Here is a 24,089-nt window from a genome sequence, read left to right as displayed (position 1 = left end):
GTTTGTTTTAATGTTTTATTTGTTTAAAAAAATGAAAAATTAAATCTTGTAAAAGCCATGAGCATGCCTAAATCTTTTGTATAGAAATATTAATTTAAAGCTTCAGTATGTTTATGTATTTTTTTTCTTTTAAAAATCTACAAGCTTCCTGGTTAATAATGGACATGGTTAATAATGAATTTGATACAGTGACAGGTTGCCATCAAAGCTGAATGAATCTTTCAGCTTCTACATATGCTCAAAGCAGTGGAGTTACTGCCAGGTAATCCTGGTGATATTCTGTACTATGTACAGAGACTGGATGGTTGTTGCTACCACAAAGTCAAGAAAGGTACTCCAGAGTGTACCTTCCTGCATACCTGCTTTTGGGGGAAAAAAGTCTTCTCTAATCAAGTTCAAATACAGCTGTTGCAGGTTTAAGGGCAAAGCTGTGGAGTAGTCCAGAGTGACATACTGTCTTTAGAAAACTTCTCTCTTATTTTGTTGATGATTTTTTGAATGCCCCTCCTTCCCTCCTGGAGACAACATAAAGAAAGCACTGTGAAAAGTGTCCTTATGAAATGAGCCTTTGTTATTTATGTAAGCACACCCTTTTTTTGTCTCACTGAGTGGATCTGTTCATTTCACTAATGGTGTGCAGTCTGGGATTGATTGAGGATGGTATTTTTTAAAGGCATGGCTACCATGGCTAGTCTTTTTCACTGTTCTTCCTTTCCAGGCTATATATGTGTTGTAGTTTCTGAGCACTTACTTTGCTTCCACAGGGATGGACTAAGATATTAAAAATTTCTCTGATGAGGACAAAGTTATGGATGTGTGGATCAAAACCAAAGCTTGCTAGAACAGTTTGTATTAAACTATTATTAATAGCAACAACTCGATTCCATTAATGGCAAACAACTATTCAAACCATGCAATCAGTTATTCCCAAATATGCTTTTCCCAGTAATTAGGTTGGGATAATATCTGGGAAACCTCCACAAAAGTGACACAGTGTACATGGGCACCAACAGATTCTATCTGGGAATTCCAAAAAAATCTCTCATAGTGTTCTCTTTCCTCAGGTGTGTGTGTAATCCTGTACTCTCTGCCTGCCTATAGCAACTGCTGTTTTCTTAAATGCAGTCTTCTAAAAACGTTTTTGACAAGCTGTTCATGATGGTGGTGTGTGGCAGTGACCTCAAATGGAGTGAAGAGAGTCTTGATGTTCTAGGTTTCTTGATTTTTCCTGGATTCCACAGAACCACCAGTCTTGAGCTTATCAGTTTTTGGGAAGCTTCCATGCTCTATCAGTACCTACTTCTGTGTCTCTCCAGCTTGCTGTTTGCTGGATCCTTTGCTGGCTAGATCCCCAGCCACACACAAGTTCACAGTCTGTAGAGTTCATTCATGCAAACTGGCACTGAAGGGATTTTTTGCAGGCATTTGTTTATTTCCCAAATAACCAAAAATATTCTGGGAACTAAAAAGATAGCTCATGTTTGAAGGCCATACAATGTCTTACAAACACTAACAGTTCCTAATTGTAAAGCTATGTTGCCTGGCCAGAAACCCTGACAGCACTGGAATTTAAGAGCCCTGAGCACTTTTCATGCAGATTGTGGTTGTTGAAGCATGCTCCTTGTATCTGGGCAAAACTAAGAGACTCTTTGCTGTGCACAAACGTGACTGCTTCCAATTTGAAGAACTGTATTTTAAAATACAGCAAATACTTTAAGTGAAGAATAAAGCTGGGGATCCCTTTCCAGAAGAAGAGTGTGAAGTTAGCTAGTTAACACTGTGAAAAAACATCTTCCATTAAAAGTACTCCCATATTCTGTTCCCTGAGTTCAGCTGGTAAGCTTCCTGAGAAATAACCTTACAGGCTACTGAGCTTTTAATCCCTCTGTGTTATGAGTTTCTGGAAAGTAACTTTCCAGTATTCAGAATAAATATATTTCTTTCGTTTTTAAAGTACTTGTACATAATACGCTCTGTTGGGAGCTTGTGATTGGAGTCATATACTACAGCTGAGTTTCTGATAAGTGGTCACTAACAGAGTCTGGTGATGGTTTCAAAGAAGTAAGAGCAATGCAATTGTCTGCCTCTTTGAGTGTAATTGCTCTAGGCTCTGGTAAAGGTTATCTGCTAAACTGAAGCTGTGTGATTGTTGCCTGGTTTTCTAGTCCATGCTATGAAAGTTGAAGGTGTGAAGATTGGTAGAAGTAATAATTCCTTTTTTAAAAAAAAAGTCTCTTAACTTACAGGGTGTTTTTCAGCTGTTGTCATTTCAGTCTCCAAATAACTCAGGAAGAAACACTTAAAGCAAACCCCAAACAAATGTTTGAGAGTCTGCTGCATGATGTTTTTTTTTACAAAGGTGCCTGCTATTACTAAAAAAAAGCTCTGATACTGCATAAAGTAGTTTAGAGGTAAAGTTGAGTGTCAAGTACAAATATTAACAATAAAGCACCTGTAATGAAAGATGCTCCATTTCAAATTAATTATTTGGAAGTAGAATGCACTATGCATTTGCTGAGCAGTGAATCTCTACAGTTCACCCAAGTGGTAAACTGGTGGAGAAATTGAGGAATTGTAAGTAGACACAATATACTTTGTTTATATATTTATAATAAACAAAGCAAAACCCTTCCTCTCTTTTCAGAAACTTTTTCACTAAAAGGACAAAGGAACTCAAGCCTGCTGTCCAAAGCGCTCCTGGTTGGAAGTTGTTTGGAAAAGTCCCACCCAGGGAAAACCTTCCAAAAGATTCCAAAATTATTCAGCAGGTGAGTAAACATCACGCAACTCTAGGTAGGAAAATTGTAAAAGTAACACACAGGTACTGCATTTCTTGGCTGTTATATCCACATTGGTATTATATGATCACAGGGTGCTCTGAGAACACTCTTTTGGGCCTTTGAGTAATAGTAGTAATTAGCAGTAACTAAGGAATTTATGATCATCTTGTATATTTTTCAGTACACCTCAGTACTTATAAAACGTACTTAGAGAAGGTGGTATATATTCAAAAAGCATGTAAGCTGTTTTTGTCAAGACATTAGACCTTGCATTAATTTCCCATAAAAATTTGACTTATTTAACATAGTATGCTGCAGTCTAACTTATTTTTCCATTATCATACTTGACTGGAAGAGTTCCTATGTAGGTGACTTGTGACAAATTGCTTAGAATTCTGAAACATGTCATCTTCTTTAGTTTAAAGTTTTAATCTCACTCAAGATACTTTGTTGCAAAATAATACTGTAAATTAAACTTGTTTTTGAGCTACTGGAATTCTTCACAAAGATACCTTTGATTTCCTTCCTCTGTTGCAAAGTTGCACTTCCATATAATTGTTCCTGTGGAATCTGTCTTTGATAAAATAATGTCAGTCTTCAAAGGTGAGCAATTGGTAATGTATCATTAACATAATGTTAGCATGCAAACCTGAAGCTGAAAGATTTATTGACATAGGAAATATGAATGTCCCCTGTCTTGGTTGAAACAGTAACTTGAGTCTTTTGAGGGTGCTTTCTCTGTCTCCTTTCTTAAATTCCAAATAAGCTGTGTTGTGTTTGGCAGATGTAAATGGCTGTGAATGAAGCAGTGTTCAGTTATCTCCTAGGAAGAGCTTTGTGGCAAAGAGGGCTTTTGGAAGCAACCAAAGTGAAAAATGAGAGGATCTTTTTGAAGGAGTTTAATGTAATGGGACAGAATAAAATGTTGCAAAAAAATAGTGAGATTACAGAAAGATCAGTCTTATGGGTTGAAACTACGTGACCTTTAAAGGTCCCTTCCAGCCCAAGTTATTCTATGGTTTGTACTGTGAAGTAAATGGAATGCTTTTTCCACATTTTCAAATACAATTTTCTTATTTGAGTGGTTTTCCTCTTTGAGTGGGAGAGGACAAGCATTCTTGGTTTGCTTGTAGGTGCATGCTGTTGGCCTTGTGCTGTGAAAACACTATGGTAAAATCCAGATGTCTCTTCCATCCTAAGAAATGGAGAACCTGCACAATGTTACCTGTCATCTGCTTACTGTTTTCTAGTAATGAAGATATTTGTTCTGGAGATCATGTTATAATAGAATGGTTTGGGCTGGGAGTCTTACTCTCTCTCCCTGCTCTGGGCAGACACCTTGCAATAGACCAAGTTGCTCAAAGCCCTGTCCAACCTGACTTTAAGCACTTTAAGGGATGGGACATCTTTCCTGGGATGGATCACAGCTTTCCTGGGGAACCTGTTGAAGATGATGATCTGAAGAAAGAGTCCTACTTTCTTACTCAGTTGTCCCTCAGTGATTGTGTTTGTTTTAAGTTGTAGTGTTCCCATTTTTAACTCCTCCAAAGTGTCAGAAAAGCAAATGTATTACAATAATGTATTTTTTTAACCATGATTGAGTTGCTCCTAGTCATGTGGTTTATGCTATAATGTTTTCCAGGTTAGAGTCACTGTTGGATTTACATAATCTTGAGTAAAGTATCAGTAATACCTAATAGTTTTCACTTTCTATTTGGCTAAAGCATGTGTGGTCTTTAGATAAAGCATCATGAGCTAAGAGATACAGGTGCCAAAGGGGGAATTAGCTTGCCAATATGCTCTGCACACAGTTAGAGCTTCATACCTAAGGAAATTTGGTCTTAAATTGAGAAATGACCCTAATGTCCCCATAATTAGCATATGTCAAATGTCTTGCATGTGTTTAAAATTTACTATATAAGTCCTTGTTCATATGCCTTTGAAGAAAAGCCAGTGGTTTCTTTTCTCGAAAAATGTTCAAATTTGCTAAGCTGGTGATGTGTTACAATGAATATAGGCATACTTGGAATTGGAGAGCAGTGGGGAATTCATTTCAAATGGCTGACTGTAGTCTCTGGGCTAATTCCTCACTAGGCTGAAGATATGAATGGAAAGAATATAAGGCCTTCAAGAAGTTGACAGAAATATGATTAAAGCTTAATGTGTTTTGTTCACATGCAATTCTGTGAACCTGTCAGGTTCACATAACCTACATGGAATATCTTACCAAACTTGCAGTTTGAATTTCTGAATTGGAGTAGAGGGATCAAATATGATTGAAACAGAAATCCTGCATTTTTCCCCAATTTTTTTAGCTCTTTGAGGTCAGAACAAGAAGGTAGGAAAGCTGCCTGTGAGGGAGTTTGTGGTGGTTTATTATTAGCCACAAATCTTGCCATTCCTGAACATTATTTTTCATGGTTGGGCATGGTCCTTTCACTTTACTGATGTCAGTGGCCAGTTTTGGGAGGGTGTAAATAAAGCCTTGATTAAGGAAACTCAGTAATGAGTCAGCTTCCTGCATGTAAAAGATGAGATCTTAAGAAGCCCTGTTGCAAGAAAAATTAACTCCCAACAGGAAAAACTTTGCAATTAATAGGAGGAGGAAGTCTTTTGGACAAGGATAATACATCAAAGTTTTATGGCAATATCATGAAGCATGAACTACCTTCCTATCAGTAAAACTGAGAAAAATTGCCTCATTGTAGATTTATAGCCAAAGGATTGATAGAGCTTATATGCTCCTTTTCCATCCCGGCTGAAGGAAGCCTCCTTTTTCTTTTTCTTATGGTAAGGATGATGTAGTAAATCACTGATTACATTTAAATGAATGCTTGTGGCTCCCAGTCACTGTCTGTCAACTAGACACTGCTATATGTGCCTCTCCAGAGAAGTCAGGTAATGCTTGTAATATCTTGAATAACCTCCCAGAAAATCTGGAAACTTAATTGGGGATACCATTTCAGACATTTTTCAGATGACAGTGCCAGCCAGCTGTGCCTTCAGAGACTGTCTAACGAATATTATTGTAAATAACTTCTTTGCAAGCCCCTTAGCCCGTGCAGAAGATGATGTGCAGGGGTTTGCCTGCACAGGCCCTGCAGCTGCGCTGCCTCGGGCGAGATGCGCTCGCTCAAACTGGGTCAGAGGTTGAAAGTTCTTGGCAGCTGCATCTCCCTGCTCGCAGCTGCTGGCACGCTCATCTCTCCTTGGATTTAGAGCTGCCCAAGCAGGATGTGATCGAGGCCAACTCTTTTGCTGGACATCTCCTTCCTCTGGGCTTCTTTCCTTCACTGGTGGTTTTTTTTTTTTTGAAAAGGGAAAACAACTCCCCAGGACTGCAAATGTCAAATGCATTTGATGGTTTTAGGAAGTGTGTCTTTTTTCATGAGCTGCAGCTAATAAAACTAGCTATTATAAGAAGCATGTTGTCATTAATGATCAGTTTGGTAAATTCTTTACAGTCTGTACAGAAATCTGCTTTAAATTAGACTGCTGAAATACTTTAATGCAGAAGCATTTAAAGCAGAAACAGACTTGTGGGCTGATATATAACATTTTGGAATGTATTGACTAAAGTCCAAGTTCTGTTTAAAAATGCAAGCTCAATTTCAGGTTTTGTGCTTGCAGTTAAAGAAAAGAGCTTTTAGTCTATGATTAATTTTTTTCTGAATATCAAGTCATTAAGTTTAGCTTATTAAAGCAGGCTTGCATACTTTATATTAATGTGTTTAAAGCAGTATGGTGGATTTTGTCATAATATACCTGAATTAAAGTAGACTCAAAGTATGCAATTACACATTGCAAAATAAAAAATAAGCAAAAAGTACACTAAATTCGCTTTATCAGCAGTTTTAATAATGCCTCCCTCAGTGGCAGCCTTAAATGAAGTGGAAAAAAAAAAAGCTTCTTTTCTACTTAAATCTGCCACACCATTAAAAGCTTGCAGAGTGATTTTAGAAATGACTGCTTATTCAGAAGTGAAGCCATCTTTTCCAATAGCTGTCACCTTGTGTACAAAATGGAAGGTTTTAATCTTAGTCCATTAAATACTAGCTTTGACTGGGTCACTGGGGTACATCTAACCTCTGAAAATGTCAGGATGGCTCTGAAGTATTTACAAAAAAAATACTTGAGGGCTAAAAGACCTTCAGTGTCTTCACTTGAATATTTTTCCAGTGTTGTTATCTTCAGTCTGAGATCTAATGGAGAAATTGCAGTCATTGATTCGGCAGAATTCCTGTGGTCTCCCAGGGACAAGGGTTTTCAGAGACTTCTCTTCAGAGGAACAGATGTGTTTTGAATCAGTTTTCATGTGACTCAAACCTTTTGGCTTGCAATATTAACTCTTCACTCTAATCTTGGTTGTTAGAGTTTTAAAAGTGCACAAAGCTATTAATGCTTATAAAATGTGTATGTGTTTGTAAACAAACCCAAAGACTGACTATCTCAGAGAAGTTGTTGAATGCTTTTTTACAGGAGTGATTCTTAAGCAGATTGTTATTTAGAGGTCATGTTGGCTCACCTTGCACTACTACTGGAGAAAAATTAAAGGCAAGACTTTTGCCTGTTTGCCAGATACAGGGCAGAAATACTTTGGTAACAAACTGCCTTGAAACAAGGACAGATAATAAATGGGTCTATTGGGTCTTGCAAGGAACTCGCAACACCTGAATAACAATTTGCCCTACCAGAAGTAATGAGATGGTTTTCTTTGTAGATGCTGTAGCAGTTCAGATTCTCAGTAAATGTCTCACATCATTCAATTATCTCATGTTTAGTCAGCAAAATATTTATTCTTCAAGTAAACCATAGACATTCCCCATTGTTTTGGATTTCCTCAATTATCTTGTCAGTAAAATGGTAGTGAAACTGGTAGGACCTCAGTGTGACAGATGCTTTCTTTTGTTTTGCAGAAAGGCCATAAAATACAGTTCAGCTCCTACTGCCAGGTTGTCTCAAGTTGCTGTGACAAGGGAAACTTGTTAAGGAGAACATCTTAGGATGTCAGTGCTATGTTGGTGGCACAAATGCACCTTCAGGGGAGCACCTTACAGGGAGATGGGATTGGTGTTTTGAAAATAATGTGGAAATATTGAATCTGCTGTTGTGGATTCTTCTGATTGCTGTTGTTTTTAAAAACAAAGTCTTTAAGGACAACTACAAAGCATATTGAAGCAACTGTTCTCTTCCTAAGACTTGAAAAAGAAACTGTAGGCATACATAGGTATGTGTTTTCATTTGTGTTCCTGAAAGTTGCTGGATTTGGAGGAAATAAATACTATAAATTGATGTAATAAAATTATGAACTTATTTTACTTTGATTTGGTGGGATATGATTTTTTTTTTGTCTTCTGGATTCTCTTCATGGGATCCCTCTCCTCCTACTGGGCCTTTGAATTTCTTTAGTGAAGCATGATACTTGGGATTTTTCTCTTCTCTCAGAGAACTGAGCATTTTCAGGTTAAGCAGACATGCTGCTGAGCTTGAGATGCTGAGAAAGCAAAATCATCATCTAGGCTGTCTTTAAATCGAATTCCAAAAGGATAGATTCAGGTGGCAAATCTGCTGTCTTTAATGTGTGAGATTGTGGGGTTTTTTTGCTGTTTTGTTTTAATATAAGTCTTGCCCTTCCAAGGCTGGTGTGCTACTGCTTCAGTACTGAAAAGGAAAGATAGTATGGCAAGGGAGAAGAAAACCTTTAAAATGGTTTCTGTTTTTCTGAACACTGCAGATATGTTTTGTTGAATTCATGATAAAAACCTTATTTTCCCTCTTCTGGGCGCTGTAAGTCAAGGCTTAAAAGTGGTGGGCTTTGTTTGCCACCTCGTCTACACTCCATCTTTTAGCTTGGCTTATCTTTCCATTATAAAACCAACTTTGACTTTTGCTTGGAAATGTGTAAGAGCCATGGTTGTACAGGCTTTCCTGTGCTTGGCTTGCTTTTATACCTGGTTGCCTTGCTGCTTGAATGGTGCTTAGAATCTTATTTATAATGGAAGTGACTGTTGCTCAAAGCATTACAAGTACATCTTTGTTCTCACCAGCAAGGCTGAGGTGTATCCCACTTTTGAGCTTTCAGTTTAGAAACACTGATGATAACATGGCAGGGGACAATGTTTTGGTTTTTCTTTCTAACAGTGTTGTACCTTTGAAGGCTGTGGTTAAGTCAGTGTTATGTCTGTGAGTGGTGTGTGCTGGAGAGGCACAGGATGTATCAGGGACTGCCTTTGTCATGCACTTGAGAAGCACTATGGAAAAAATCTTCCTTTGGGCAAAGGGGCTGATTGCTGAAAATATAAAACATTAATTAAACCAGAAAAACAATCCATTCGATGTCTTTACAGATCTTGCACAAGCAGGAAGTTTTTGTATGTGTGTTGATTTAAAGGGCTGAAAAAGGAGGAGAAACAGACATATCCATGTTTTTTCAAACATACAAGATAAATACTCTACATGTGAATTTAAATTTTGGCTTGCATGTTGGTATTTTGTAATGATCTTTTCCTTCATTTATTCACTAAGGTTCTGCTTCTGTTTTTCTTATTAGGATGACAGTTCTGGCAGTCTTGCATCAATATCTGCTCTCAGTCTATTAAATACAGGGGTATGAAATTTAATATATACTTTTTTTAGTTGTATTTGATGTCATGCATGGGACTGTGTAGCACTCATTAAAACGGTATAAGCATCACATCTTCACAGTAGCATGAATATTTTATGGCACTAACCATCAACTCATTAAAAACCATTAGTAAAATAAACAAGTTGCACATGTGAATCTCACTAACAACTCGAAGTGATAGAGTATTGTTTATATTGCATGTTCTTGAATAGCCAGAAATAGGCAATCATAGAGCTTGACAGTAATTTACTTTCTATGTTTGCTGTGCCTCATTGCTTGATGGTAAAAGTTGTTGAAAGGCTTAATTTGTAATATTTTTGAACACTTTATTAAATTTGAAAATTAATATACTAGAGTCTTTTCTGTCGCTGAGCCCACAGGCTATTAACAGTGGCACCTCAGTTGCTTTTAATGGCTATGTGCAGTGTGAAATTGGAAACCTAGAAAAGCCTAGCTATTGAAACTTTTGTTACATTTTTACATTATCTATTTGCTGTGACTGGCTTCCTTCTGGAATTGTGCGTCTCTGTTACTTTGTAAACTTTTTACATAATTCTGCAGTCTGTGTTAAACATGAGTAGTACAGATTGGCATTTTAGCTCTGTGGAACAGAGCAGTCATGTAACTGCTGGTTGACTCTGATGCCTGTGGTTCACATTACATGGCCTGGCCACTCTCATCGTGTCTTTATTGGGCACAGGGCCTGTGGCTTCTTGTAAACAAAAGAAGATGAAACTTGGTGCACCTTATTAAATATCCAATTGAGGAAAAAATACAGCAAACAAAGAATTGAAGGTGGATGGCATTAACTTTGGAAGATGGACCTAGAAACTCTTAAGTGTCTGTTTGGTTGTCCTTTTGTACTGTGTGAAGATCAGTATTTTCTTCTCCATCAATACATCTGCTCTTTTTATTTCACCTGCAAATTAGGCGAGAATGTACTGTTCTGCCTGTCCTGACAGCATCTGGAATTCTTATTTCTGGGAAAATGTCTAGTTTATGACTCACAGAATTTTTCAGTGACATGTATTCTTGCTATAAACACTTCTTTGCTTATAATCACCTTGTACCCAGTGCTAGCTCAGCAATTTTAACATTTAACCTGGAGGCAATATGCATGCTGATGTAGGGTTATTCATTAGCAGAAATTCTTCTTACATGGATGCATTCCTAGGTGATTCTATTAATGCTTCTATCCTTGGATTGTCAACCCATTCAAATGAAGGCATATAATCTTTCTGATGATATATCTGGTTAGCTGTACAAAATAATGAAAATAATCATATAGATGTTTCATAGACTCATCTGCTCCAGTCAAATGTGTGTAGAAGAGAGAAAGGTTTAGAACCAATTGCACAATATATGGCAATCCCCATTCTGTTTCCTCAGCAGAAGTCACAGTTGATTGAATAAAATCTGTTATAGTATCAGACTTAGCATTAGAGAGGAGAAAGCATGTTAGAAGAAACTGTCATACTCAGGATGTTTAATTGGAGTATTAGTATGCCTTGACATCTACTTAAAATAGAGGCAATCCTTGAAATAGAGGGAAGTTAATTCAGTGTTGCATTCTTTAGTTGCATAAATTCTCTACACAGCAGATGCCTTTCTCCTCCAGCATACCTACAAGATATTTGTACGTGTGGTATTTTGTCTGTATAATTGGTATTGTGAGAACTTCCATCTTCCTTTTAACCAAAGGCTTTTATCACTCGTTCCCAGGAATTCAGCTTTTGTTGTTGGATCATAAATAAATCAGACTTAATTCCAGATTCATGTTGAATTGTATGGTTGGTATTTATTCCTTTACAGCTGTATAGTTTGGGCTCTGTAGATGCAAGTTTGTCTTCTAACACTGAATCCCAGTGTTCACACTTAGCTAAATACTTTATCCCCACAAGCCTACCCTACTTCAGGTCTACTAATGCTTTTGGAATGCTGCAATGCAGCTGGTTTTCCTTTCTGTAAGGTCATTGGAAGAAGAAGCTATGAGCAGTTACTTACACGGAGAGCAATCCAGTGCTGTTTAGAGATATCCAAAATTACTCTCTGTGGTCTGACTGTCCTTCTTGGTTCTAGAAGAGAAGGATGAATGCAATTCAGACTTGCATGTTTTCCATGGTGATAACAAAAATGTGTAAGCAATAAAGACCACTGTGGGTTGTTTTGGGTTTGTTGGTGTTTTTTGTGGTGGGTTTTTTCTTTTTTTTTCCCAGAATACCAGGGTTGTGTTGTGGTGGTTTTTTTTTTGGTTTTTTTTTTTTTTTTTTTTTTTGTTCTTTGCTGTGGTGGTAGGGGCTGGAGTTTTTTGGGTTTCTGATTTTTGGGTGGAGTTTTTTGTTGTTTTGTTTTAAGAAGATACTATTTGAGATATCTTTATCTTCTTAAATAAATGCTGTTTTATAAGCAAAAGATGTTTTCCCAGCCCCGGTTACCTGCCTGTAGGTTTATCTGTATCTCTGTAGTAATAAATACCAGAAATGCAAGTCCCTCCACATATCAAAGCGCTCTTAAGTATATTGTCACAGTGTGTTTCAGGAAAAACATGCTTTTAGCTTCTTACTAGGTTAATTATTGGCAGTGGATAACAGGATGCAGTTCCAGACTTAGTAAGAAGATAACTGTTTTTACTTTTTATTAAAGCTGAATTTTGTTTTTCTTTATTTTAGAATTACGAAGTGTTTTGGAATTTTCAATAAATGCCTGATATGTTGCAATAAAGATTTTTTAAAATAACCTTTTCTAAGCTTGTGAAACCATACATGTGACACTTCCAAAATACCTTTTTTTTACATATACAGGTTTTACATGGTCTTGAATCTTAGCTGTCAACTGCTCTGTCTTCTGGCACATGCCCTGCATGTTAAGCATTTGATGACATTTGACTTTAAATTGTGTTTTTACCTTGTTATGGGATAGTATTAGCTCACATCCTTCTAAGTGAAATTTTATGTCAGCTCAGGCTTTTTAGATTCTGCATCAAATGCTCAGTTAAGGATATTGGATTCTTTACATCTAGTCATACCAAGTACTCCAGAAAGAAATGGATATTTTATTTGCATAAGTTCTCTACACATCTGAGGGTTGTGGGATCTAATCTTCAAATGAGTTTCCTAGAGCATAGGCTTCTTGAGGAAATTCTGGTACTTTGGAATGTATTTCAATTTGGGGAATGTGCAGCCGTGGCAGTGTGAGCCTGAGGCTGTTTTGGTCTCTGTTTTGACTCTTTCTAGTAACATGTATAGTTTTCCTTCTCTAGCCACATGATACCTTTTTTACAAAGTCCAACCATTCATGATGTGTACTTACTTTCAGAAACACAGTTGGATGATGAGTTCTACCTTTTGTGAAATTCTCTGAAGAATCTATAATTTTTGTGGTTTTCTTTCTCTGTTGCCTTGGGAATAGAATAGTGAGTCAGTTCTTAGCACAGGTGATAGCCAGAAGCACTAGCATTGTTCACATCTATTGCTTGTATTAAAAAAGGTAAGAGCAACTTTGTTTCTGATGTACATCCTGCAGTGCTTTTTTTAAATCTTTCTTTTCCTTTTCTTCTAAAGCTTGCATACAAGTTAGATATGTAGAGATGTTGAAAAGGTTGCTGGTGTTTGAGCTTTCCTCATCTCTGACCACTAAATGAACTTGATTTGGTGACTCTTGTTACAAAGGAGAATATGGAAGTCAATCAGAACTTCTCCCAAGAATAGGGGGGATGCCACTGCTATTGTACTGCAGCCTGGATGTTGGTCTCTGGATGTTATCATAGGATACATTCCTAGTTTACAAATGTACTGGTATGTCCTGAGGTATACAGCATGACAGGAGTACTGATGTTTCTGTTTTTAAGTGGAGTGAAATAACTTTAGGTTTGAGAATATGTGTATTCATTCATATGGTGAGCATTGATTTCTTTGGTTCTTCTTGTGCTTGTGTAAATTACAACAGAACTCACCAATCCTTTGTCCAGTTGTTCAAGATAGTTGCTTCAATGTGCTGAATGGTGTTGATGCATATTATTCCATTAATTTGGCGGTAATTTTTTATTGAGAGAGGCAAAAAAGAAGGGGATGTGAGATTTGAGATTTTCATCTGGCTTTGTTTAGCTTTTTTCCTACGGATTGTATCATATTTCTGTTTTGTTGAGTTGCTGTTGCAGTAAAAGGATTAGAATTCTTTCTTCCTTAGAATCTTGTGTATATTGAAGGCAGTTAAATATTTCTTTCTAAGTAGATTGCATGTTTTAACCTCGGAGGAAGGAAATTACATGAAACAGACTCGTAATGATAAATACTGGTGTATTGTCACTGAGTATAGTGTAGGTGGCTCTGGTTAATGTGGGTGTGATGGTGTTGTTAAAGGCCTCAGGAATGAGAGGTGTACTGGATCTTAAAGGGGGCTGCAATCAAGTGGAAGAAATGGAAAGAAACCTATGTTCTTGATTAGTCCTCTTTGTTGTTAGTGGTGATTTTTTTTAATTGTCATCTTCACATATTGCTTAAACATACTTGTGCACTAGCTAGGCTGGGTAGATTATGCAGATTTTTTTAATACCTGATCCTGGGATGCTCAGTTGAATACTGAACTAGATTAGATCAAAGATTAAGTTGATGCAAGAAACTGCTTTCTCATTCATCTTTACTTAGCAGTCTTGAAAAGCTGTACTGTTGCTCTAAGTGTAGTGTTTGCTGCTTGCTGTCTTATTAAGTAATGATAAAATATTTAATATGAAATTATTTATGCATTAAGTAATATCATGCTTATTAATTCGGAATGAGGCTGAAAGTTGAAATTTAATTTGTATCAATAATGTTTAGGAATATGAAGCACGGACAGGAAGAATGTATAAACCTCCACCCCCATCAGCAAGACGTAAAAATATTGAGTTTGAGCCGCTTTCAACGACTGCTTTGATTCTGGAGGACCGACCAGCGTAAGTGTGATTCTGCTGTGAAACTGAAGGGTGGAATTTTAGATACGTTTCTGATGAGCTAAAATGAGCTAAATTTCACAAGTCTTCTGTGAAAGAATTGTTGGATTATTCTGTCCCACATAATAACCTAACAAATACTTCGAGAAGAGCCTTTAAGTGTATCACAGTCTGTGTCAGGAATTCTTTCTCACTGTAATGGAACCACCAGTCTGTAATCTACTGTATCTCACAGCTGTCTGTGACTGTGCCCTGGGCATCCTCAAAGTCTTCAAGGATTTTCTTGATTGATTTCTTCATTGCTTTCTCAGTGTGCACTTCCTTCTCCCTTATCCTCCCTTCCCTGTTTGGGAAACTTAAAAACTTATTAGGTAGGTAATACCTAAAAGCGCAGCTGAAGGCAAGGAAACAGCAGATAAAGATGTAACAAAACTCACATTAAGTACCAATAAGAACAGTAATGAAAAATGGGTAATATATTGGTCAGTATTTTCAGCTATGCAGTCTTCAGCAAATTGAAGGAAAGAGAAAGGACCTGCTGACTAAGAACAAGAGCTTGAGGAAAACAAATGGAGCAACGCTTTCAAATTGTACCGTGAAGAAGCTTGTGATGGCACTGTTAAATGTTTGCTTTAATCACTTCCAATTAGGAAATGGAAAATAGAACTTATTAGTGTTTCTTTGGATATTCTCTCTAGAAGTATATTAGCTCATTCCATCTAAGACAGAAATATCTTGAAGGGAATTATGGATTGCTAAGAGTATTTGTTTTCATAAATGCATTATTTCTTTTACTGTATGATGGAGAGTAAGGTATGCAATAACTGGATTGCTGTTGTTTTTCTTTACTTTCATAGTATTACAATTCACAAGCTAGGATAAATATGCTTTTACAAATTATGCTTGTTTCAAATTGGAGTGCCATCCCAAGCATGTTGTGTGTTGCCGCAGTCTAACCTTTGAAAATATATTCTGCTCTCACTTTCATTGAAAATATTAATAAGTGATTTTGTCTGCTTGTATGAGAATAGACAGAACTGTTTTTATATTAAAATGATAAAACTGTTCCACTTATTTTGGACCAAAGTAGACTAGAGGCTGAGACCAAACACTGTGTTTTAATTTGCTTTGAAGTGAGTGTCCTTGGTCAAGAGAAGGTGTGTTTGACAAGTAGGGGATCATTACTCAGCCAAAAAACAAACATATTTTTATCTGGTGACCTTTTAGACTGCACCAAGCTTTCTTACCTTTAGCTCTGATATCAGTGGTGATCTATCATTTTTTTTCTTCTAGGAAATTTATCTTCTTTTGTGAGAGTTTTAAAGGGTTAACTACAATAAATAAAAGCCTTTACTTTTTATGGAAGATACATCATCATAGATTTTATATGAACATGTGATTAAAATATATGTGGGTAGAAATCCATTGGAATAAATAACTATATGGTATATCAGCATTTCCCTTTTGTCACTCACTTGAGCATCATTCCAGGTGTTCAACAAATGTAATAACCATACTTTGGGAGAAGCTCTAGGAGAACGAAAAAACAGGAGCAGCAAACATTTAATAGTTCTCTGCAGCTGTTACTGGGACACTAACAGTATGGCAACCCCAAAGCTCACTTTAGAGAGAAACCAAATTTAATCCTGTTCTGAAATAGTCTAGAATGTCATTTGTGTGTATTGAATTCAGGAACAACTTGTTTTCAGAAATCTTCCTGCCAAATCAGTGGAGGAGGCTTTACGTCATCGACAAGAATACGACGAGATGGTGGCAGAAGCAAAAAAACGAGGTATGTCAACTGCCAACAATCACTGTAATTCTTCTCACTTCTGCTGCAAAAATAAAGTAAATCCTGGCTTGTAGGCAAGTGGGTACGTTAAAGAACATCTTGTTTAATATCTGGGTTATTCTCTGGTGCATAGGGGCGTGCAGTTTGAAACAGAGCTCAGTGATCAAATTGTTATTGTGCTACAGTGAATGTAGCTAGGTTCAGAATGCAACTTAACCTTTCATTTACTTTTTAAGGAAAAACTTAATTTTTTAAGGGTACTTGTGTAATGTGGTCACCTAGATACTTTCTGGGTACTTGGGCTCTTTTTTTCAAGCTGTGTTGCTGCAGTTGCCACTAAGAGCCAAAGTATAATAAAGCTGACTGCTTAAAGATCTGGTTTCTTAAGAATTTCAGATCAATTTCAATGTGAAGACAGATGAAAACTTTGGGGTTATTTTCCAATCAGCTGTACCTGTGTGAACCTTACTCCCACTGGACACGATTAATTTAAAAAACAGATCTGTAGCATCTGGTACTGTGTCAATTTATGAATAGTTGTTGAAAGGACTTTTTTAGTCTTGTGCCTAGTATTCAGGGAATAAGCTATTTTAAGAATCTGTGCTGCATGTTTTACTTGGGCTGTTGTCAGAGATACAAGCTTCTGAACTGATTGATCCTCTGTGGGTCTATGGCAGCTTACTTTGAAAGAAATCCAAGGCATTTGACAATGCATTTCACTCTGCTCTTGTGGTGTGTAACTTGTAAGTTGTGATCTGTGTTCTTTAGTAACAGCATCTTTGGAGGTTCAGCCATGTGTGGTGTTTTCATGTGTGTGCCCTGGTTTATCAACTGTTGCTACACACTCAAAGCTTCAGTAAAAACTTGAAGCTGGTCAGCCATATCTGTTTACCAGAGAGGGCATGTTTATTCTCTTGATGTGTCCAGTGCATGCTTAAATAGAGAATGTCTTGCAATTTCACAGTGGTTCTGAGTGATGTCAGGAGAGCACTGCTCTGTCCTTCTTTTAGCCTTTTTAATAAGAGAATCCACAATGTGTTTTTTTAACTGAAGGCAGGACATTGTTCTCTTGTTTAACATTGTGACTTTGTCTTAGGTCTTTAGGTCCTGTTTCCAGAAAAGAAAATACAGAATCTTTTTAGGTGGAAGCTTCTATAAAATTTGAATAATTTTAAAATGAATGTAGAATTGCACTTTCAAATAATAAATTTATCCATAAATACTGCTGATTAGCCTAATGAAAAAATAAGGTTCAGATAGAATACAGTATGAAAATCATGAGAGGAAAAACAGCACTGATCATGTGCTTGCTTATTAGTTATCCTGTGTACTGCAGAAAGGAATTATGTGAGTTTTCTAGCCTGTTTTTTGCTTGTCTAAATCACTGTATTTGAACAACTTAGTTTAAATTAAAAAATGTCCAGAGAAATACACCTACAATTAACAGAAATAGTACTTGAAACTGTAATTTACCCTCGATCTTTTAGACATCTAAATACTTGGGTAGTAGCTGAATAATTTACCTAGTAATTTGTATACACTAATACAGAATTATTAACATGTTATGCCTAACAGAAATTAAAGAAGCACATAAAAGGAAAAAGATAATGAGAGAGCGTTTCAAGCAAGAAGAGAATATCGCTAGTGCTATGGTGATTTGGGTCAATGAAATACTACCTAACTGGGAAGGCATGTAAGTAAAGTTCTACTGTGTAAATGAGGCAAGCGTGGCTTGTTTCTCCTCTGGAAACTGAGGACCCACATACCTTATCTTCCTTTTCTGTGTTGTCAAGAAGTCGGTTTTTGTTGCCATGATATAGTCTGAGGTCATTACAGAGCAACATGAAATGTGTTTTCTGGGAGCTGAATGTTTTGGGGTTTGTAATGGAGCTTTTTAGCATCAACAGAGATCTTCGAATATTGATTTGGTAAATAGTTATTTTTATTGGTAAAATGTTACTTTGCTTGTAAATTGCCTAGTGATTTTGGAAAACAAGATGTGCTATATGTGCCTTCTTTTTTTCTTCTTCTTTTCCCTGCTTCCATGTATTAGGCGTGCTACCCGAAGAGTTCGAGAGCTCTGGTGGCAGGGATTGCCCCCAAGTGTACGTGGGAAGGTTTGGAGTCTGGCTGTGGGAAATGAATTAAACATCACTCCTGGTATGCTCCTAACAGATCACATGTTAATACATTGGTTATTTTCTAAGAAAAATGTAAACTTTTGTTTAAAAAAAATCAAGGTATATTTCTTTCTGAAGAAATGTATTTTGCAAGGTTAGGAACAATTGTGTTTTACAGTTAGGCATCTATCCTCATAAATTATGGGAACAAGGTTCAAAACCTGCTTACAAAAATGTTTATTATTTTAAGAATTAAGGTAGTGCTTCCCCACCCCCGAAAATAATTTTTATGTTTAAAATTGAGAATTTGTAGCTTTGCTTTCTTAAGAGGGTGAAAAGGGTAAATGCTTTATTTTATAACTAATGATTGATGAATTGTAAGCCATCTATTAACAAAAATACAAATCTGAATTACGTAAGACATGATCTTCCTGTCATAATTTGCATGCTCACTACAGCAGAAAGCACAATAAAATTGTGTATAAGTGGTAACCATCTAATAGATTCTCCTCCTGCCCCCAGTGATGAAACCAAGTAACCAAAGCCAAGAATGTTTCGCATGCTTTTGTCTTGGATGGGTGCTTTTCTTACTGCTTACATGTTGGTTATTGGTTTTGTTTTGCTTTCTTGCAGAACTTTATGAAATCTTCTTGTCAAGAGCTAAGGAACGGTGGAAAAGCTTTAGTGAGACAAATTCTGAGAATGACATAGAAGGTGAGATCTCCTGAGTGTTTAACAGCCTTCTATTCACTTTTACAAACCCAGGAAGTCTCACAAGTTCCTCTGCATTTTCAGCATTATCATTACTTGTTAAACATTCTCAAAGTCATTCCCTATTCAAATGTTTGCTGTCTTATAACAAGTCAGTGAGTGAGGGGCTTGGCAGTATTTACTGTATCAATAAAAGATTAAAATATTGCATGTGCTGCTTTCAAATAAATGTTTCCTCTGAAATATCAAGACTTGGCTCTCATGAAAATATTGGATAAAATACAAAAAGAAGAAATAGGAAACTGAATTACAATACATGCTCTTCTTAGATGGGTTCTCCTTAATTGGTATCCCTTCCATGATTTCAGGAAAGAAAAAAATACACTCTATTTTTTGGCTCTGAAACAGAGAGGTGAAAAATATAACACATAACACATTTCAGATCCCACTTGTATTTCTTTGCCTACCCAGATGGCCTTTCCTCCCAAATCTATTAAGTGGGGATGTTAGCACTCTTTTGTAGTATGCGGCTTTTTCACTGGCATATTGCTGTCTCCTGTGGATGTTCTTTCTGTAAAAAATAATCTCAGTGATGTTTTGAATGTTGGAAGTATCCTTGTTATAGAGGTTAACTCATGCTGTTGATTGATACTTTTTAAAATGCTGCCTCCCCATGTGATAATGTCTTTTCCATTACTTTAGTTGTTTACACTTGCCATAGCCAGTCCTGAACTAATTGCCTAATTTGACTGTAAATTATTCGGGTCTTCCTTAGGGATGGCCCTGTGACTCATCTGAAGGTTGTCTTGAGACAAACAATTTATAAAAAATTCTGTGTGTACATACTGTAAATGTGCTTATCCTTGGAAAACATGCTTGCAATGCCCCATGGTCTGTGGAGTGATGGTTTTCTTTTTGTTGTTTTGTTGTGGGGGTGTGGGCTGTCTGTGAGGGAAAACTTAGGTAATCTGTTTTTTTGAGAGGTAATAGTTCTGGATGGGAATGAAGGAGGAAGGAGCTGTTTTAATTGTGCCAGATGTCCTGGGAAATGTAGTAATAAGGGAAAACTTGAGAGTGATAGAGTTTTCTTCTCTGAAAAGCAAGCAAGCTGACAGTGCTTTTTACTAATCTTTGGCAGCAAAATCTGGAAGACCAACTATCATAGTTTTAAGAGGACAGGAATGAAGTGCTGCTTTCCAAGCTTCAGCAGAGCGGGTTCTGTTTAGCCTGTTCATCAAATTGCCATCTTCTGCTTTCCATTTGAAAATCTTGTCTGATTTAAGCCCTCTGAAAGAGCCTTTTTCCCAGGTGCTACCTGTCTTTTTTTTCACATTATCACTAGTGTTTTTATCATGTCCTTGAGGAGAGGATTGGTAGAGACAGTTCAAGGGCTAGCAGAATTTCTTCTTAGAGGTTCTTGGGTGAATGCTACCTTCCTTGTCTTTATGTGCCTACAGGAGTTTTGTTCACAGTTTCGTAGAATTTATCAGCCTTAATAAGTGTTGGTTTTGCTTGCAGATGCAGGTGCATCTGTTGCTGATCGTGAGGCCAGTCTGGAGCTAATTAAGTTGGATATATCACGCACATTTCCATCCCTGTATATTTTCCAGAAGGTAAGATGCCTTTACCTTTAGTTAGGACAGCTTTAAAATTCTGAATAGTTAAACAAGAAATATAACTGGCCAACTATGGAGTAGTTTCTAGAAGTTGTTTAGACTTTTTTTAAATGTTTTTAAAATGAGAATAAGGTAGAGATACGTAGTGATGGACTATGAGGTTTTATTTTCTCCTTGAAGATTTGCATGAGAGTCCTGTTAAAGATTATGAAACTACAGGCAGAAATGAGAGTATTCACACTGCCACAGAAATCTTGATGTGTTCTGGTGCACCTTTTCAGGCTTTATGATTTTTATATAGCTATAATATGCGCATACATGTATATAAAATAACATGCAATAGCATAATACAGTAACTTGTGCTACTAAGAATTAAAATACCTATTGTCTCTGAGAAGGAAAGACCAATCTTGAATCTGTACCAGATATCTTCATTTTCCATTATGTACTGATTTCTGCTGAATTATTTAGTAGTATTATTGTTTCTTTTTTTCTTTTAACATCTCAGAAGCATTTGTGGTAATGCTTGCAGTTTAAAAATGGTATTATTCTAGATATGAATAAAGCAACAATTCACTGAGTCACTTGCATCTTAAAATATCAATTTGTTCCTTTCCTGTATTTTTTTTTAAATAAATATTTTTTTTTTCCTTCTACCCTTTCCTCTGATTAGGGTGGTCCTTATCATGATCTCCTGCATAGTGTTTTAGGAGCATATACATGTTACAGGCCAGACGTGGGATATGTAAGTACTTGCTGTAAAATGTTTATCACATGGCAAATAAGCTAAAGATGTCATGTATTAACATATATTAAGTAAATAGGTGTTCTAAACTTTATGCTACTAAGTACTTAAAAAAAAATATTATTAAACCTCGGCAGTTATTTCATAACAGTCACAATGATGGTAGTTCTTAGAAACAATTAAATAGGTGAAAACGTACTGAATGTCAGTGTTGAGTATCTAGATTGCATGGAAAATTTTAAATGGGTGTGTTCACAAGAAATTACAGTTCTGACAGTGTATCCACAGGGAAAAGCCCCATAAGGCATTAGTGGATTTCCAGTTAGCACCTCAGTTGTTTGGTCTCACTGTTGCTTCCCCTGTTGCCATTTCCATTGTGACACTCCCTGCCTCACTACTGCACGTCCTAAAATCCAGAAACTCCTCCTTAGTGTGATGCTGACACAGAATAATCACTCCCTCTGAGTTCAGTGAAGATGAGACAGTTTTCAGCAAACATTACTGTGTTTAAAAACAAGCAAAAAAAAAAAAATTAAAAAACTGTCAAAAACCCCTGAACAAACCAACTAAATCTATCTCTCTGAATGGTGTTTGCTTACAGAAGCATTTAAGTAATGAACAATAATGAAGAGAAGGGGTTTTTTTTCTTCTTTGTTCCTGGGGGTATGTAGGAACATCTTTCACAAGCTCCAATGCTTTGGGGCTCAAAAACACTTGAAAAGTTTCAAGTCTCATCCATGCAACAAAGCATTATTTAGCACAGGGTGTGTCTTCCTCTCTAAATCAGATATGCTTTGGACTCTGCATAAATAACTAGTCCGTTTTTCAAGTTCAAATGTTTTTAGGCCTGAATTCTGTCATCTGTGACCTCATTTTTGGAGACTCTCCCATATTTTTTAAGTGAGATTAAAAACTCTGCAGGTTCTGAGATGGCTTGTTCCCAGGGTGGAGTTTCAAAAGGCAAATAAGTAATTTTTCATGGATAAGTCTTCTCTTTCCATTAGAAATACAGCTAGTCTTGGTATTTCTTATCGCATTTTTTATGTTTATATAGCCTTAAATGTAACGTAATCTTATTTCCACACCTATTTATCCTCCAGAAATGGATGGCTGACAGACTGTTTCTGATGCATATTGATACTCTTTTCCCTAGTTGGTTAAAATGCTGAGTGCATGGGGTTTTTTTAAAAGGGAACAAGCAGCATGAATGCTTAGAGACAGTGGAATAAAGATGATGGCAATTGAAATTGGTAAAATGATTGTTAGCAAAATGGGTATCCAGATCATCGCTTAACTACAAGAATCATGCTCTTCACTTTTATTGCAGGCTAAAGTGGTTTTGGGAGAGTAATGGTGGAAAAATGTAAACTTGCATTGCAGCTAACCACCTAGAAGTAATTTTATATATGTGAAAAAATACGGTTTGGCAAGTGGAAAGACATGTATTGACTGTTCTGAAACAGAATTTTGTCTCAGTTCCAAGGTATCTGTCTGGGTCTAAACTGTCCCATATGTGAAGTTTTTCTCCATGACTGCTTTTCCCATAGTTTAACAATGAACTTGAGACCAGGTTTTGTTTCTTGTGAGCACTGTGTTCACCCTGTGTGGTTTTAACTTGTATTTCAAGTCCTGAGGACTTGTGATCATGAGACCTCCCAGAGCGTCTGAACTGCTGAAATCAAATTGATTGCATGCATAAAAATAATTTATCCACATTGTTTCTATTCCTCTGGAAATGTTATGCAATGGTACTTGATAAATTGCAAACTGTAAATATTTCCATTTCCAAAGATGTAAGATGTACTGAACCTACTCACCTATTATTTGCCCAATGCTTTTCCCACTTGAAGGTACAAGGGATGTCCTTCATTGCTGCTGTGCTCATTCTCAATCTGGAAGAGGCAGATGCTTTCATTGCCTTTGCTAACCTTCTAAACAAGCCATGCCAGCTGGCCTTTTTCCGTGTGGATCACAGCATGGTATGCACAGAGTTTTCTGGTTTTGGACTGTAACGTTCTTTTGACTTGAAGCATAGTTGTTTTATTGATAACTTCCTTTTGTCCAATTCAGTAACGGAGAACTTTAACCTGTGATTACAAACCTGAGAGTACCAGGTACTAATCCGTAAAACTCATTCTCATGTTTTGATTTCTCCTCTAGAAACATTTAATCATTTTACTTGTCCTAAGGAGTCACATTGTGCTGTGTTGACATCCTCAGTTCTTGGTGGGGTTTGTGTTGGTTTACAACTAAACATTCTTTTGATGACTGCTTATGATGTGCTTTACTATCCCTACAGATGCTGAAATACTTTGCAGCCTTTGAAGTATTTTTTGAAGAAAATCTTCCTAAATTGTTTCTTCATTTCAAATCATACAGTCTTACTCCAGACATATATTTGATAGACTGGTAAGTTCACAGAACATAAAAAACCTAACCTTAGAACTGTTGGAACACTTTCTATTTTGCTATAGGTCTTTCAGCACTGGAAATAAAGCACAAAAAAAGGCATTCAGTAGGTCTTGTGAAATAATGATGAACTGTTTTGTGTAACTGCAGTTCCTCTGGCAGGCTTCAAGATTTATTAAAAGGGATGTATTCAGTTAAAAAAATGAGACTAACAGGACTTCTGTGTGTTCATTTTCTTGTTGCTGCAGTTGTGTGACATAAGTAGGGGAGAGGAGGCTACTACACCATAGTAGTATGGTATACTGTGATTGTAAGTGACGTGGTGAATAGAGCATAGTCAGCGACTGAAGGAAGTGTGACTATA

The 24,089-nt window shown here is 36.7% G+C and overlaps 1 protein-coding gene across 1 annotated transcript in view; it reads left to right on the top strand.

Annotated features, from left to right (window-relative positions):
* The window catches only part of TBC1D12 (TBC1 domain family member 12), a 41,588-nt gene that overhangs the window by 14,586 nt on the left and 2,913 nt on the right, over positions 1 to 24,089 (top strand). The window contains 11 exon segments of the mRNA XM_066323845.1: positions 2,645 to 2,768; positions 9,331 to 9,387; positions 14,220 to 14,335; positions 16,042 to 16,124; positions 17,700 to 17,817; positions 18,178 to 18,284; positions 18,878 to 18,958; positions 20,474 to 20,568; positions 21,245 to 21,316; positions 23,167 to 23,295; positions 23,616 to 23,725. Coding sequence (XP_066179942.1) covers positions 2,645 to 2,768; positions 9,331 to 9,387; positions 14,220 to 14,335; positions 16,042 to 16,124; positions 17,700 to 17,817; positions 18,178 to 18,284; positions 18,878 to 18,958; positions 20,474 to 20,568; positions 21,245 to 21,316; positions 23,167 to 23,295; positions 23,616 to 23,725 — 1,092 coding nt within the window.

Source organism: Sylvia atricapilla, chromosome 8, assembly GCF_009819655.1.
Source record: "Sylvia atricapilla isolate bSylAtr1 chromosome 8, bSylAtr1.pri, whole genome shotgun sequence".
Lineage (NCBI taxonomy): Eukaryota > Metazoa > Chordata > Aves > Passeriformes > Sylviidae > Sylvia > Sylvia atricapilla.
Note: the sequence above shows the minus strand (reverse complement) of the source record. Positions and strands in the feature narration are given on the sequence as shown.